This window comes from Diplotaxodon limnothrissa, linkage group LG1 (assembly GCF_057381915.1).
Source record: "Diplotaxodon limnothrissa isolate DT_005_m linkage group LG1, D_limnothrissa_male_GT1.1, whole genome shotgun sequence".
Taxonomy (NCBI): Eukaryota; Metazoa; Chordata; class Actinopteri; order Cichliformes; family Cichlidae; genus Diplotaxodon; species Diplotaxodon limnothrissa.
In genome coordinates this window covers 4402168-4415771 of record NC_140596.1, presented here as the reverse complement: position 1 = coordinate 4415771, position 13604 = coordinate 4402168, and the positions used below count along the sequence as shown (strand labels likewise).

At 39.4% G+C, this 13604-nt stretch overlaps 1 protein-coding gene across 1 annotated transcript in view; it reads left to right on the top strand.

Moving 5' to 3' along the window:
• LOC146639282 (neural-cadherin-like) overlaps positions 1-13604 on the top strand; it is a 347375-nt gene that overhangs the window by 113428 nt on the left and 220343 nt on the right. Inside the window, exon 7 of the mRNA XM_085358982.1 lies at positions 6353-6495. Within this exon, the coding sequence (XP_085215108.1) occupies positions 6353-6495 (143 nt within the window). The remainder of the gene's footprint in view (positions 1-6352; positions 6496-13604) is intronic.

The following is a 13604-nucleotide window of genomic DNA, read 5'->3' as shown; positions in this document are numbered from 1 at the left end:
AAGGTTGAACCCTATAAACATATTCAGTTTTGCACTAGAAACAATAAAATCCTTTGGTTTTCCTTTAAACACTCTCCACAAAGGAATAGTTCAGTGCTTTTTTTTAAGGCAAGAAATGTACTCCTGTTTGTCTGTACTAATACTAACTTCTTAGCATGAAAAGAAATGTTGCCGAATTGAAGATTTGCACAGTTGTTTACATTGTTTTTCTTCTAATCCAAATGATTATTTAATTCCTCCAAAATCATTTGGTCTACTTTATTCTAATTTAGATGTATTTATAGAGTATTCTTGTTTTGTTAGTGCTTTTAAACTGATTGCAATTGGAAGGTTGGCTCTATGGAAATGTAGCCACAGATGGTTGAAGTTTCAAAAAGCTGATGTGCTGTGCTGTCAAATACACACCGACATCAGCTAATGTAACCATTTCGGCCTTGTTGTAATCATAAACCTGATTGTAAGCTGCCTACATTTGAATCCATAATGGTTACTCTGTCTGTATCTGAAATGCAGAAGTCGAGTTCATGTAGGGAGTCAGGACAAAAGAGGTTTACTAGACTCTGTGAAGGAGTCATGCATAAATTCAGCTGCACAGACATCAGCTGTAATTTTGACATCCAATTGCAGACAGAATTGCACAAGTAGGCCTCAGTTCTTTCCGGCTTTCAGGTGAGATAAATACAAGCAATTATCTAATGATCTTTCAAATAGCTTCCTTAGACCACAAGTGTAAGCCAGTTGATCAATGTGGCCTATGTGCTCTTAGAGATTGCATAATAAAGAAACAAAGCACAGCATCTCCCCTTACCTGACTTGAGTATTGATCTGTAGGGAAGTGCACGGCTTGTAGAGTATGAGCTGAAATTACTCAGAAGCTGCAACAACACTTTACAAACGAGCAAATGAGTGGCACATCAGACATCTCCCCAGGCAGAACTAGTCCAACAGAGGCAGAAAGACTGCACTGACAGAATATGATCAGTGTTCATCTCCAAATAAAAGTACCTTGTTTTCAGTGAAAAATAAATAGTCCACCACTAGAGTGACAGGCGGATATATTTTTAAATCAGCCTGTCACAGTTACTAGACCTGCATTTTGAATGTGCACACTCATGTGGGCAGGCAATGAGTCATTGATGAATGACAGCAGAAATAGCAGATCTTTGAGTCTTGCCTTTAAGTGCACACACAGATGAGGCAGTAGCTGTTGGTTAGCAGTCTGTGGTGATAAGGACTTCTCCTTAGTCTGCTCCTTTCTGGCAGAGATGGTGCCCTGTGGGGAAAAGTGTATGTCAAATATCCCGAGTGAGTAAATAATATATGAAAGGACTTCACAATGTGACGTAATGTCATTTTTTGTGCTGCAGGTAGTCTGGGATGCTATTATTTCATACCTTCCTAAAACAAGGGTCCACCAGTTCACTCACTAACTTTAAGTTGGCCAGGTGTATGGACTTCTTTAAGAGACAAGCTCTAGCTGTTACAGTAAGTTAGCTAATGCAAGCTAATACGTTTGATTAAGCAATCATTTTGCTCATTTTGGGCAACTTGTAAAAAATCAATTTAAATGGCGTCAGACTTAAATTGTGACTTTATACTGTTTTACTTGTTGTCCACTAATGCCCACTAATTAAGGTAACTTTAAACATCCATTGCTACATATGAGTAAATATCATTTGATGCATGTCACAGTGCCCATCTCCCTCCTCTCACCTCTCTTTTGCACACATGCAGCTCTACTGTTTTGTCAGAGCCACCGCACAATTAGCAACTGCAACTGGTTGGACGACATTAATCAAGTGCAACAATAAAACTACTAAATCATAATGCTATTTAACCTTTCTGCTGCACAGCAACCTGTCACTAGCTGGATCTGCAGCCCAGACAGTCTATGCTACACTGGAGCTAAAACAGACCCTTGACTAATTCCCTGAGGTGTACAGCAGCTGCGTGAAAGTGGGACAGATGGCATCTTGTAAAGCCAGAGTGGCTTTTTAGTAATCTTGAAGTTCTAGAAAATGAAAATATGGTTGTATTTTAATATGACTGGCATATAACCCAGTCACCTTAGCATGTGTGTGTTAACCTGCAACAAAACAAGGCTACGCCCATATTGTTTCTGAATATTTCTGTTTAGCTGAATAGGAAATAATTTGCTAGGAACACTCGTCTTCTTTCATAGATTCTCTGAAGACCTGTAGATAGCTGATTCTGCAGCTGACACAACCGGATGAATGGAGATCCAGTTTAAACGTTACTCTTCTAAGACGCAACTTGGAAATGCTGCTGTGCTCTGTATTTGCAAGTTGTAGACAAACAGGATGAACACGGATGAAGCTGTTTGCAAATACTGCATCTCATCTTTCCTTTCCTAGAAAGAGAAGTGTCTGTATGAAAATCACACCATCTGGATTTCCAAATACCATGTTGGTATTTTGGTTGTGACAGAAGTCACACAAATTAATATCTGAAAATACTCAAACAACTAAAATAAAACTGTCTGCATGTCAGAACACCAGTAAAACTCAACAACCAAGTACTTTGTCAGGTTTTTCACACATTACAGGCTGCGATTTTCAGACAGATTAAAGGCTGAGATTATGATTTTTTTAATTATCACTATTATTTCTAGTCAGTTAAATGAAAAGTGCATATTTCTCCCATTTTAATTTTTATTGTATTGTTTTAATCTGAGTTCAGCAAGCTGCCAAGCCTGTAAACTCACATTGTGAAAAATGTAACTCATCTTTAAAAATTTGCTTGAGACTAGGGCTGCTCAATTAATCGAATTTTAATCACGATTACGATCTGGGCTTTCAACGATCATTAAAAATGACTGAGCCGATTATTAGCCCCTCCCTCATTTATCCGCGACACCTTAAAGGCCGTCTGTGAAAATATTGTCGGGCATAAACCGTCCGTGGCGCAAAAAAGGGTGGAGACCGCTGATTAAGAGGACCCGAGGGAAGCTCGGAAAGCTAAGCAGAAGTTATTTGGAGAGGAGAGTGACTGCCGTTGGTTGAAAAGAGAGTTTAAAAAAAAAACTTCAGTGGTGTTGCACACTATTTTATATTATTTTTTTAAAGTCATTGTTAACCCTTTAAAGCCGGTCAGAGCAGCACGCTCCGTTTTGTGTAACTATTTTTAAATCCCTGTAGAACCTGAACCGTGTAAGCTAGCGCAATAATTTGTTTTGCATATGAAACCGGAGGAGTTGTACTTACATCTGATGCCATCAGCTTGTCCTCGGTCACGGTTTCGTTCCACATATAGCTTTGCAAAAATTGCATAAAAAGCGCTTGCAGGAACAAAAACATAATATTCCAGAAACACGCTTTGCCGTTCCTATCAGCTGTTCGTAACACTTCCCACAGTGAAATGATGCACCTGCTGTTTTCTTTGCAAATCTGCATCATAGGATTGTTTTTTGTTTTTCCTGCAGTATATAAAAATTGCTGTATCTCCAAAATAAAACTATGAAGACACTCAAAATAAATTTCCTGTGGTGGGAAACTATTTTTTGCAACTTTATTGTATTTAAAGTTTTGAGGGATAAACCTCTTAAATTTCTCCAAGTAGAAATATATGTAAACAAAACAAAAGCGATTTTCAATTTTTTTTGTAGTTTATTGCACTTTTTTGCAATTTATGTAATTACTATGGACTTAATGCATATATATTATTAAAATATGGGCTATAACAGTTGTATTGATGTATAGCAACTTGAAATGCTCCCACAAATGGCACTACAACATGTAAAAAAAATAATATAAGCTCTGGTGGACTTGGTTCTATAGTAGGTCTTAAAGGGTTAAATAAATATCGTCAAATAATCGTGATCTCAATTTCAGTGAAAATAATCGTGATTATCATTTTTGCCATAATCGAGCAGCCCTACTTGAGACTCATCGTCGTCATTTAACCACCAGTATGGTTAATTTTTATAGTAATCATGAGGTCTTCCATTAAATATTTGCAGTTTTATTTATTCAGATGTTTCTAGTCTTGATGCCAAGGCAGTTCTTTATGTAGCACTAACCATCCAGAGAAGGTGGCATGCATTATGTAATGATCAGCTATTTACATAAAGGCAGCTGAAATATGTTTAAAGAATGTAGAGGGTCAGTTTCATCTTAACAAGTTGAAAGGGTCAACCTTTAAAGAAAAGTTTTGCTTTCAAGCACATGAGTGGTTTAGAGATGTATGAGCAAGGCCATAGAAGAGTTCAAAGCTGAAGTTCACAGTGTTACACAAAGCTACAAAGATAAAAACTGAAGCAGAATTTCATAGCAAAAAGCTGCACTGAGCTTGGTATGTGAAGCCTGATAGCAAATATACATCACATCAAATTAATAACTTATACATGCACATGTAAATATACGCTTTAAACTGATTTAAATGCCTTGACTTGCATCAGTGTTTCCTTAAAAGGATTGCTCCTTTGTGGGGATGAGCGGTCTGGGGCAGTCATCACGTGCACTATAAAGCAGATTTTTTTGCCTTCTCAGTGACTGTGTCCAAGAGAAGCACCGCTACGATGTCATACCACTTTTCACAGTAAAGACATTATCAGCCAGACACCAAGCCCAAAAAGTTTTTGATTCATCAGACCAGAGAATCATTTCTATTGTGTTCAGAGTCCTTTAAATTCATTTGGAAACTCCACATAGTCTGTCAAGTGGCTTTAACGCAGAGTGGCTTCCGTCTAGCTGCTTCACCACAAAGGCCCGAGTGATGGAGTGCTACTGAGACGGTTATCCTTCCAGCAAGGTCTGTTTGGCCAGATGGCCATCTCTGTAGAGTCCTGGTGTTTTTTCCATTTCACAATTATTGAGACCAGAGTGTTCTTGAGAACACTCTGAGCTATAGAGATGGTCTCATACTATTGCACTGATCTGTGTTTTGCCTCAGTTTGTCACGGACGTGTAAATAGAGTTCTTTGGACTTCATAGCTTAGGTGTTGGCCCTAACATGCAGGTCAGGGAGGTAGCTTATACAGATGTGCAGTAGAGATGGACTCTAGGAGAGTTTTCAACATCTCAGGGATTAATCATGCAAATGGGATGTGTCTAGGCCAGATTCTGAAGTGCCACAGCAAAGGCACAGTATTTGTAAAAGAGAGACCCTTTTTTGAGTTTTTCCCTTAATCGCATCCCTGTATGATATTAATTGATATGTTAGATGAGGCCTTTGTCTTTGACCTCATGGTTAGATATGCACACTTGCTTACAAGGGATGCACCCTTAAATGTTTAAAAGCTTTAAGCAGAACTGTGAAAGCATTTCTGTCTAAGGTGATGTTTACCCTTCACCTCTGCAAGAATCTCTTCTTTGCCATTTCCCTTGAGCGACAGACGTGCAGACCTTTGAAATTTGATTAGTGTTCAGTCACGAGTGTCCTCTGGAGTGTTGAAGAATTTGTGAGTACTGTGCTGACAGCTACTCATGCCTGCTCAGTCTTGTTTTATTGTAGGAATAATCATAAGATTACTTTCTATATGTAAGTTGCTATACGATTCTTTTTTTTATGCGAATTGCATCTAAAAGTGAATTTCTGAGTTATTTCTCCTCCCCTGTATGCTGCTGCTCAGGAATCTGCTGGCTTACATATTTGCATCTGCTCAGGGACTGATTAACACCTGGGGCTCAAGGAGGAAGCAATTAACTATCTGGTATGACATGGAATGTGCAAAGCTGCATTCAGCCTTTAACACACCTCTGTTACATGTTGTTGATTCACTGTGTTTGAGAGTGGCTCCAGATATGTTCCACTGTTATTACTGCTGACTTAAAACTGAGAACCACTTACACAGTCAGGCCCTTTATGGATGTAGCTGTAAACATGTGATGAAGCTCTCTTTGGTGACAGTAGGCAACACATGATGACGTAATGCCAGGCAGGAGGAATGAGCCATTTTTGCTTATTATACAGTCGAATATAGACAAAATGTTTATATTCCAATTGTTGCTCTAATTTTGTCTCCATTCTTTAAACAACAATGTAGTAAACCTGCGATTTTTAGTGTTTCCTCAGCAGTTATGGCAAGTAGGGCTCATCATTTTCATAACTAAATTGCAAATACAATAAGAGATCTATGATATGTAGAGAAGGTGGTGCATTTGGTTGATAATACAGACCGTGTGTGACACAGTTACAATTCATATGAGTCAATATTTTTTACGAGCTTCCTTATGAGCTGTTTTGTTCTACGTGGCGGATTGAACTGCTGGTCCTGTATGGATTAGATGAAATAGATTTGAAAATTGACAATGCAGCTGTTGAATGTATCTCATTTTCACCATGTGTGTAGTTGAGGTGCTTATTGTGCTCTTGTTTTTGTGTGTTTTATCAGATATCGGACGTTTGTCTCAGAGGACGCAGGCCCCAACACATTGGTTGCTACGGTGCTGGCAAAGGACCCCGATGGTGATGGGATCACGTATAAGATCACCACAGGAAATGAGGAGGGCAACTTTGTCATTGACAACCAAAAAGGTTTGATAACTGGACTGTTTGTAGTTTTCATTCGATCATTAATGTTGAATATTCTTTTAACAACTGCTTGTTTCCAACTCCATATTTGTATTTTTGAAAACTGCTACATGATTCATCCTTCAAAAGCAATCCTTATTTGTCCTACACTGGGCCGTCTTGCAGCCCCTCAGTTCATCTTCTGTCTGAGCAAAATGGTTTATTCATCTTGCCCCTCCCCTTTCTTCTGATAGGCTGCAGCTAGAAAAGAGGAGGTTGGAACTGGAAGTGGGTGGGGCTTCTGTGCTGACCGACAGAGCTGTCTAAGGATATCTGGCTTGCAGTTTAAGTTTAACAGTTTTTACCTCACAGAGATGCCTTACTCTTGGAAACTTTCAAACTATCTATGTTTAAAAGCAGACACATAACAGAAAATAAGGAAAAGCAGAATATTTTTTGTCTTCTACATGTAGATTATGTACAGAGAAGAATTAAGAACTTGTGCAAACACCCCGCCCTTCAAATATGTGTTTCATATGAGTTTTCTCAGCACGGTGGCACGGTGGTTAGCACTGTTGCCGCACAGCAAGAAGGTCCTGAGTTCAATTCCAACATCAGGCCGGGGTCTTTCTCTGTGGAATTTGCATGTGCTCCCCGTGTTTGTGTGGGTTCCCTCCGGATACTCCGGCTTCCTCTCACCATCCAAAGACATGCAGCTTGTGGGAAAATCCAAATTGCCACTAGGTTTTAATGTGCGAGTGAATGTGAGTGACGGTTTCATTGCCTGTCTTTTTTTGTTTTTTTAAAGCTCAAGGAGACTACATGTTTGAGATACATTTACCTGCTCCATGGTGGTGCATGATGAATTATTTTTATCTTGCTGCTTAAGATTTTAGGGGAAGAATCCTAGAACCTCAGGCTGCTTGGGGCTCTGTTATTATTTTGCTCTTCACCCATTTAGCACAAACCCTGAAACATCCACAAAGTGTTCTCTTTCCACAGTTATTTTCACCTTGCTTTGCAGTGTTTCTTCCCTGCTCTATTTACATACACCATATAAATATAAAAGCTCTGTATTTTGTCAAGTGTGGCCCCAGGGGTCTTGAAAATATGCTTTATAGTGTGTGTTTTGGTTTAATGTCCTTCACCACAGCTACTGTTCAGTGGATGAGGATGCTTCACTGGCGCTCCTCTTACTGCTAGCAGCTTTGTAAAAGATATTGAAATTCTGACAGGTCGTGTCATAAAGACATTAGAATTACCAGCCAAAGTGTGAAGACCATTTTCACAGTCCCTCAGTAACAAAATACCATCTGAGGTTTATAGTCACACATCTCAACAGCAATATGAAATGGGAAGCTGTGTTAATGACACAGTGTGTGTTTTGTGTGTGTCCGGGAGCCGTAATAGTGGCAATTTCATTGCGGTTCGACCCTTTTTGTAAATTGAAACCCCCTTTGAATCTGCATTTCACATCACAGGCTAATACGATGACTTTTACAAATTCAATTACTCAACTTCAAGGCGCAATTTCCTCTGTTCACCTGCAATGACATTCACTGTCAGCTGATAGCAGCGGCCATTTTATCAAGCAAAGAAAAGATTTGTAGCAATAACTCGATTTCGTCACCTATCAGAAGATGACTCTTTGCCATTTAGATTGTTGGCTCTGCTCGGGTTTTGTCACACTGACCTAATTTTTGCCTGTCATCAAAAGTTCACTTTTTAATTCAAGTTTCTTTCAGGCTTTCTCAAACTGACAGCGTGCGAGGTTTGCTATATGGGAAAAGTTAATGTTGACACCTCGCAAAAACTAATTGAGCCAAATTCATGACACTTGGTGAAGACATGCTAGACGTGCATGGACAGTGGAAGACTCTAGACCGGGATCACGTTCCTTAAAACTGACAAAAAGGGGTGTTAGCTGAATTTCATTCCCAAGTGCCCTTCAAGCTAACCTGTTTTCATGCAAAATAGATGCCAATGTCTCATATACACATTATTTATAGTTGGCATATACTGATCAATTTAGCCGTTATCAGTTTCTTCATTTTCATCTCTTCTCTTAAGGTCATTCTGATCAGAGGCTGCTCGCTGACCTACTCGGCACAGCACACATTTATACTTGTCACTGTAAACCAGCACAAGCAGTTTCAGGACCTTCAGCTGAAGAGATGAAGCGATAGCTGTCATTTTCAGTCTTCTCTTTTTTGTTTTTAGCTTCTTTTCAGATTTCAGATTTAATTTCAAACGTATCAAAATGTTTTTCTAGAAAAGGCTAGGGTTTGGATCTTTATCTGAATTTGAGTTTATGGCACATTGGGCTTCTGCTCAGGCTAAAGGTGGGGAGAGTTGATAAATATGATACGATCAAAGGATAAAGTTACAAAAATAAATCAAACACATTAAGATGAGATTAAGATAACTCTTTATTGTCATTGCACAGTCATACATAGTACAATAGTACAATGAAATTGGAAAACTGTCCCACGTCGGCACTACATACGACACAACACAACATGACACGACACATCACAACACAGTAACTTAAATTAGTAATCAAATGACGAATAAGTGTATGTGTATTGCACACTGTTATTATTCCATACTTCCACGTTCCTAAAATAACCAGTAAAATGATAGAAATCATGTTCTTTATTATAAGTGTGCACTTATACTCCGAGCGATACAACTAACTTACACTACCAACATTTTTACTCTAGTACAAAGATGCACTGACTCCTTCGTGGATGTGAAGATGTTTTGCTTTGCTTTTTTTGTTTTTGTGATTTAGAAATACAGTATGCTATCGATTTTACTTTTTATTTCAGTCCTTCTCAAAGCTTGTTTCTTTGCAATTTGCAAGTTGTACTAATATTAGCATCATAGGTAAAAAAGGAAATCTTTGGAAAATGCACATGCATTTTCACAGTATGATGATGGTGTTTGGTGTGTCCACCTTTTGGCTTTTACTGGTTGAAAGCATCAACTCGGTAGGCATTAAATTTCACTGAATACGTTCATGTTAAGCTAGGATTCTTTTGCAATGTTCCAGAAGCTTCTCTGATGTCAGGAGTCCTTGGCTTCCCCAGTTTTCAGGCATCGCTGAAAACGTTAAGTGGAGTTGAGTTCAGGTGAATGTGGAAAAAAGTCCATAATGGTCGGCACTCTCTACTTTTCTTTGGCCTTCAAGTAGTGAAGCAAAGCGATTTGGGGCATTTGGGCTCATTATCCTGCTGCAGTATCAATCCCTTTCCACAAGTATGAGGTGTATGGCTTGAGAGAGACTTCTCCTTGGTCTGCATGGAACTGATTTGGTGCAGGAGTCCTAGTGTAGCCAAGCACACCCAGATTCCGAACATTCCTACTACAAAATTTCACTGTGGATTTACTTTAGTCTCCTTCTGTCTCCTTTATATATCCTTTTATGCATGGTTACATATACTTTTTTTTCTTTTTTTTTCTTCTTTAATTTTATTCAAATGCTGTGACATGCTGGCACATCTCAACCCACCCCAAGCATCTGGCCTTAGTTCCCCGAGTGGTTTAGAGCTGCTACTCATCTTCTCCCTTTGAGAGAACTTTTACTGATGCATTCTTTTAATTTCCTCAAGTACAAACATATTTTAAGTAGTGCTGTCAGCGTTAATCTCGTTAAAATGACGTTAATGCCATAACCGCATTAACGTGGCAAATCACCGTTAGCGAGTTAATGCGGATCACCCCTTTCTATCCACCTAGCATGCAGATAGCATAAGAACCTTTGTAACGCAAAGACAGTATTGTAACTGTAATGTAATTACTGGATTTAGTAATTCATTACTTTGGAATGTGTTTTCAGTGTCTAGCATTCTTTTTTTTGCTTGCTTCAAACCAGTTTAGTGGCTGGAATAAATGAGACTTTGGGACATTAAGGATGGGGATGCTATTTGGCGAGTGTAGCTGGAGCAGGAAGACAGTGTTTGACTTCATATCCATGCTAAAACCACGCTTTAAATTGTTTCAGAAAATCTTTAGTTTATGTTTGACGTCATTATTTCAAGTTTAGTTCTGATCTTCAGAATGCCATATTCAGCATCATTCTGCAAATCTTTGAGGGGATGTGGAGAATCAGATCGTTTGTAAGGTGTTACCAGAAGGAATGCAATTACCTGGATCGCATATACAAAAAAATCGAAAAATGCATTCTGCATCAGTAAACTCATTAGACAGTTGGCCAACATATAAATGATGTAAAAAAAAAAAAAAAGTCAGTATACATGGAATCTCTGTGAACATATTTCTCCATATGAATATGATGAAATTATAGGCAAGAGGCAAGACTTTTGTTACTGGAAGATTTCAGGACTGTGTTCTATTTCTAGTCAGGGTAGCACTGACATTTAAGTTGCCATATGGGCTATGTGGAAACAGAAGAAGCACAATGTGATGTCAGCTGTTGTCTGAAAATTATTTAGCTCTTTAAATTTATCTGCATTCATAAATGGTGACCAGCAGACAGAGCAGGAAACCTAAAGTGGAAATGGGCTTAAAAAATGGGCCTAATCGCCCAGAAGCTCACACATCTGACAATACCCAATGGATTGTAAGATTGGGATAGGTGTAACATACGTTTTCTTCTGCAGAAATCCAACTCGCTTTGAGCATGCTGCAGTGTCCGTCCCTCTGTGTCACTATCATATTACATTCCTTTAATAAGCCCATCTTTAGCTGTGATGGATTTACAGTAGATCCACACTATGACATTACACAGTTTGTCTGCACCAAAGTGTGTGAGCCAAAGTGTGAAACCATAATGCTTGTAATATGATCCAATATCTAGTTTCAAAGAGCCCAATATTTGGTCATTAAAAGTATTTTATGATTCTTATAATGGAAGGCGAGCACATTGGATTCCGCCCACCCTCTCCAGCCCATCTCATTCTCCCTCGGCTACTGATGAAAATCGTTTATTGCCTCTTCTCCCCTCTTGTTGCCAGCTCCCCCCTCTCACCACCTATCCTAAATGTCCGACAATCATTCAAGTGATTATTTTCCTCCCTTCCGGCAGGAGCAGCCTTGGCGGACTCCCTCTTCATGTTAATTTGCCTGTAACTCACCCCAGAATACAGTGTGTTTCCCTGAGATTTAAGACACCCATTAGGATGTGAGCAGGCCGGTCAATATGATGATCACGCTCTTCCTATTAAAACCCATAAATACTAAAACACCCGCTCTGTTGGATGGGAGGAACTATTTATTGACAACTGAGGGGAAATGCTGCAGCCAATAAACATGCTTCTATCATTTCCCTTTTCCCCTCACAAGTTTTATGGCATTTTGGAAGACAGTATTTCCTACAGAAGGAAACTCAGTAGCTGAGTTTGTTTTCAGTGAAGCCTCTTAGGTAAGTGTGTCATAGTGTTGTCTTGTTTTATATCTGTTATTTATTCTTTCCTCTTGAACCGCTTGCCTTCTGTCTATTGTGTTGGGTCTGATTCGCTGACCTGTGTGTGATCCCAGCTTTATGTAACAAACCCACATACTTTTGCCCTCATTCTTCTCCCTGGTCCCCCCCGGCAAATATATTGTTATTCTCTCCCTCGCTATTCCACATCTGACTCTTCTTTAAAGCTTCTACTTTTTTTTTATCTCTCCTGGCTCCAGCCTGGATTTTGTTGCATGATGCTGAATGGAGGAAGTGCTTCCTCTCTCCCTCTGTCCTCCATTCCCCACCCCACTGTGTCCTTTGTCTGCTGTGTCTCACTCACCCCTTGCTTCGTCCTCATCCTTCCTCCCTCCTGGCTGCCTTCATGTGAAGTGACGGATGCTTACTGACCCACAAGGAAACATCTTCTCCATCTCCAGTAGGCTATGATATGTGCTGGCCCTGTTAACGGCAGCAAACACACACACATGCAGAGAGTGTCAAACTTATTGTAGTTTTTTGAGTAATACACATGCACACGTACATAAAACAATTTGTGTATATGTACAACAATATATAAAATAAATAAGAGCCAAGTCTGACAAACATATACTTGCATGGTAAAATCCATAACTGCAATATAAGCAAACCTGAACATGTGCAGATGTTTACATGTGTGAATGTTCAGGATGTGTAGATCTACATACAGGCCAGTGAACACTACCAGACACACACATGCACACCCTGCCATTACCCATAATGGCACAGGGACACAGATCTCATAGATTAGAACAGACGCTCACTGTATGTTTTGTTCTTAGAATGTCCTAAAACCTTTTCCATGTCCCATTTTCAACCACTTACCCAGCATGTGTTTCTCTCATCTGAGGCTTTTAGACCCTATTAGATGTTTATGCCAACCCAAAGCAGAGTAAAGCAGGGATGAGACTAAGGGGCGCCTCCGGTGATCCCTATACGTGTAACATGGTGAGCGAACTATAGCCTCTCTCTGTGTCTGCCCGCTGCCTTTACTGAACTGGTCACATTTATCTGGCCCTCTGTCGCAATTCATTAAGCATGAGTGCACTACGCAGCACTGTTGGAGCAGTGTGGGTGGAAAGAGAGACAGAAGAGTGGACTAGTGCTTACACTCTTAATGCATCCTTCGCATTGGTATACATGTTTTTGAAAGGTTTACTTCACGGTCTGAAAGAGTCCCACTTTCTGATATCAGGAATCTGCATACATACATACGCCATTTCTGCTGTTAGTAGGTTTGCCTTTACCAGTGCAAAGCAAGGGTTTATTTAAGGACATTAGCAAATTTGGGGGGAAAATGCTCAGATTGTAAGACATGAAGATGTCTTTCAACAATGAAACACAATTGATGTAAAATCATGTCTAAGGATTTCTTTGAATATGTCCAAAGCTTGTAAAGTCAACCAAATCTGGTTTTAACCTCTTGGCTATTCTGAGTGCCATGGCCAATTAACAGGAATTCGGGGTCTCCAGAGGATGAATTGTAATGACTTTGGTGATTGCTGGGGCTCTACTTAACGAACAAAATATGTCAGCCTTTGCCAGCTAAATTGGCACTCTTAAGTGTTATATTAACAGAATTAGCATTTAAATAGATATATGCTTTATTTATCCTTTGTGCCCAGTTTTCATCAACCCCAGTTGGTTGCTCTTTTTGTAACAAACAATTGTTCTAATTTTAGTCTCA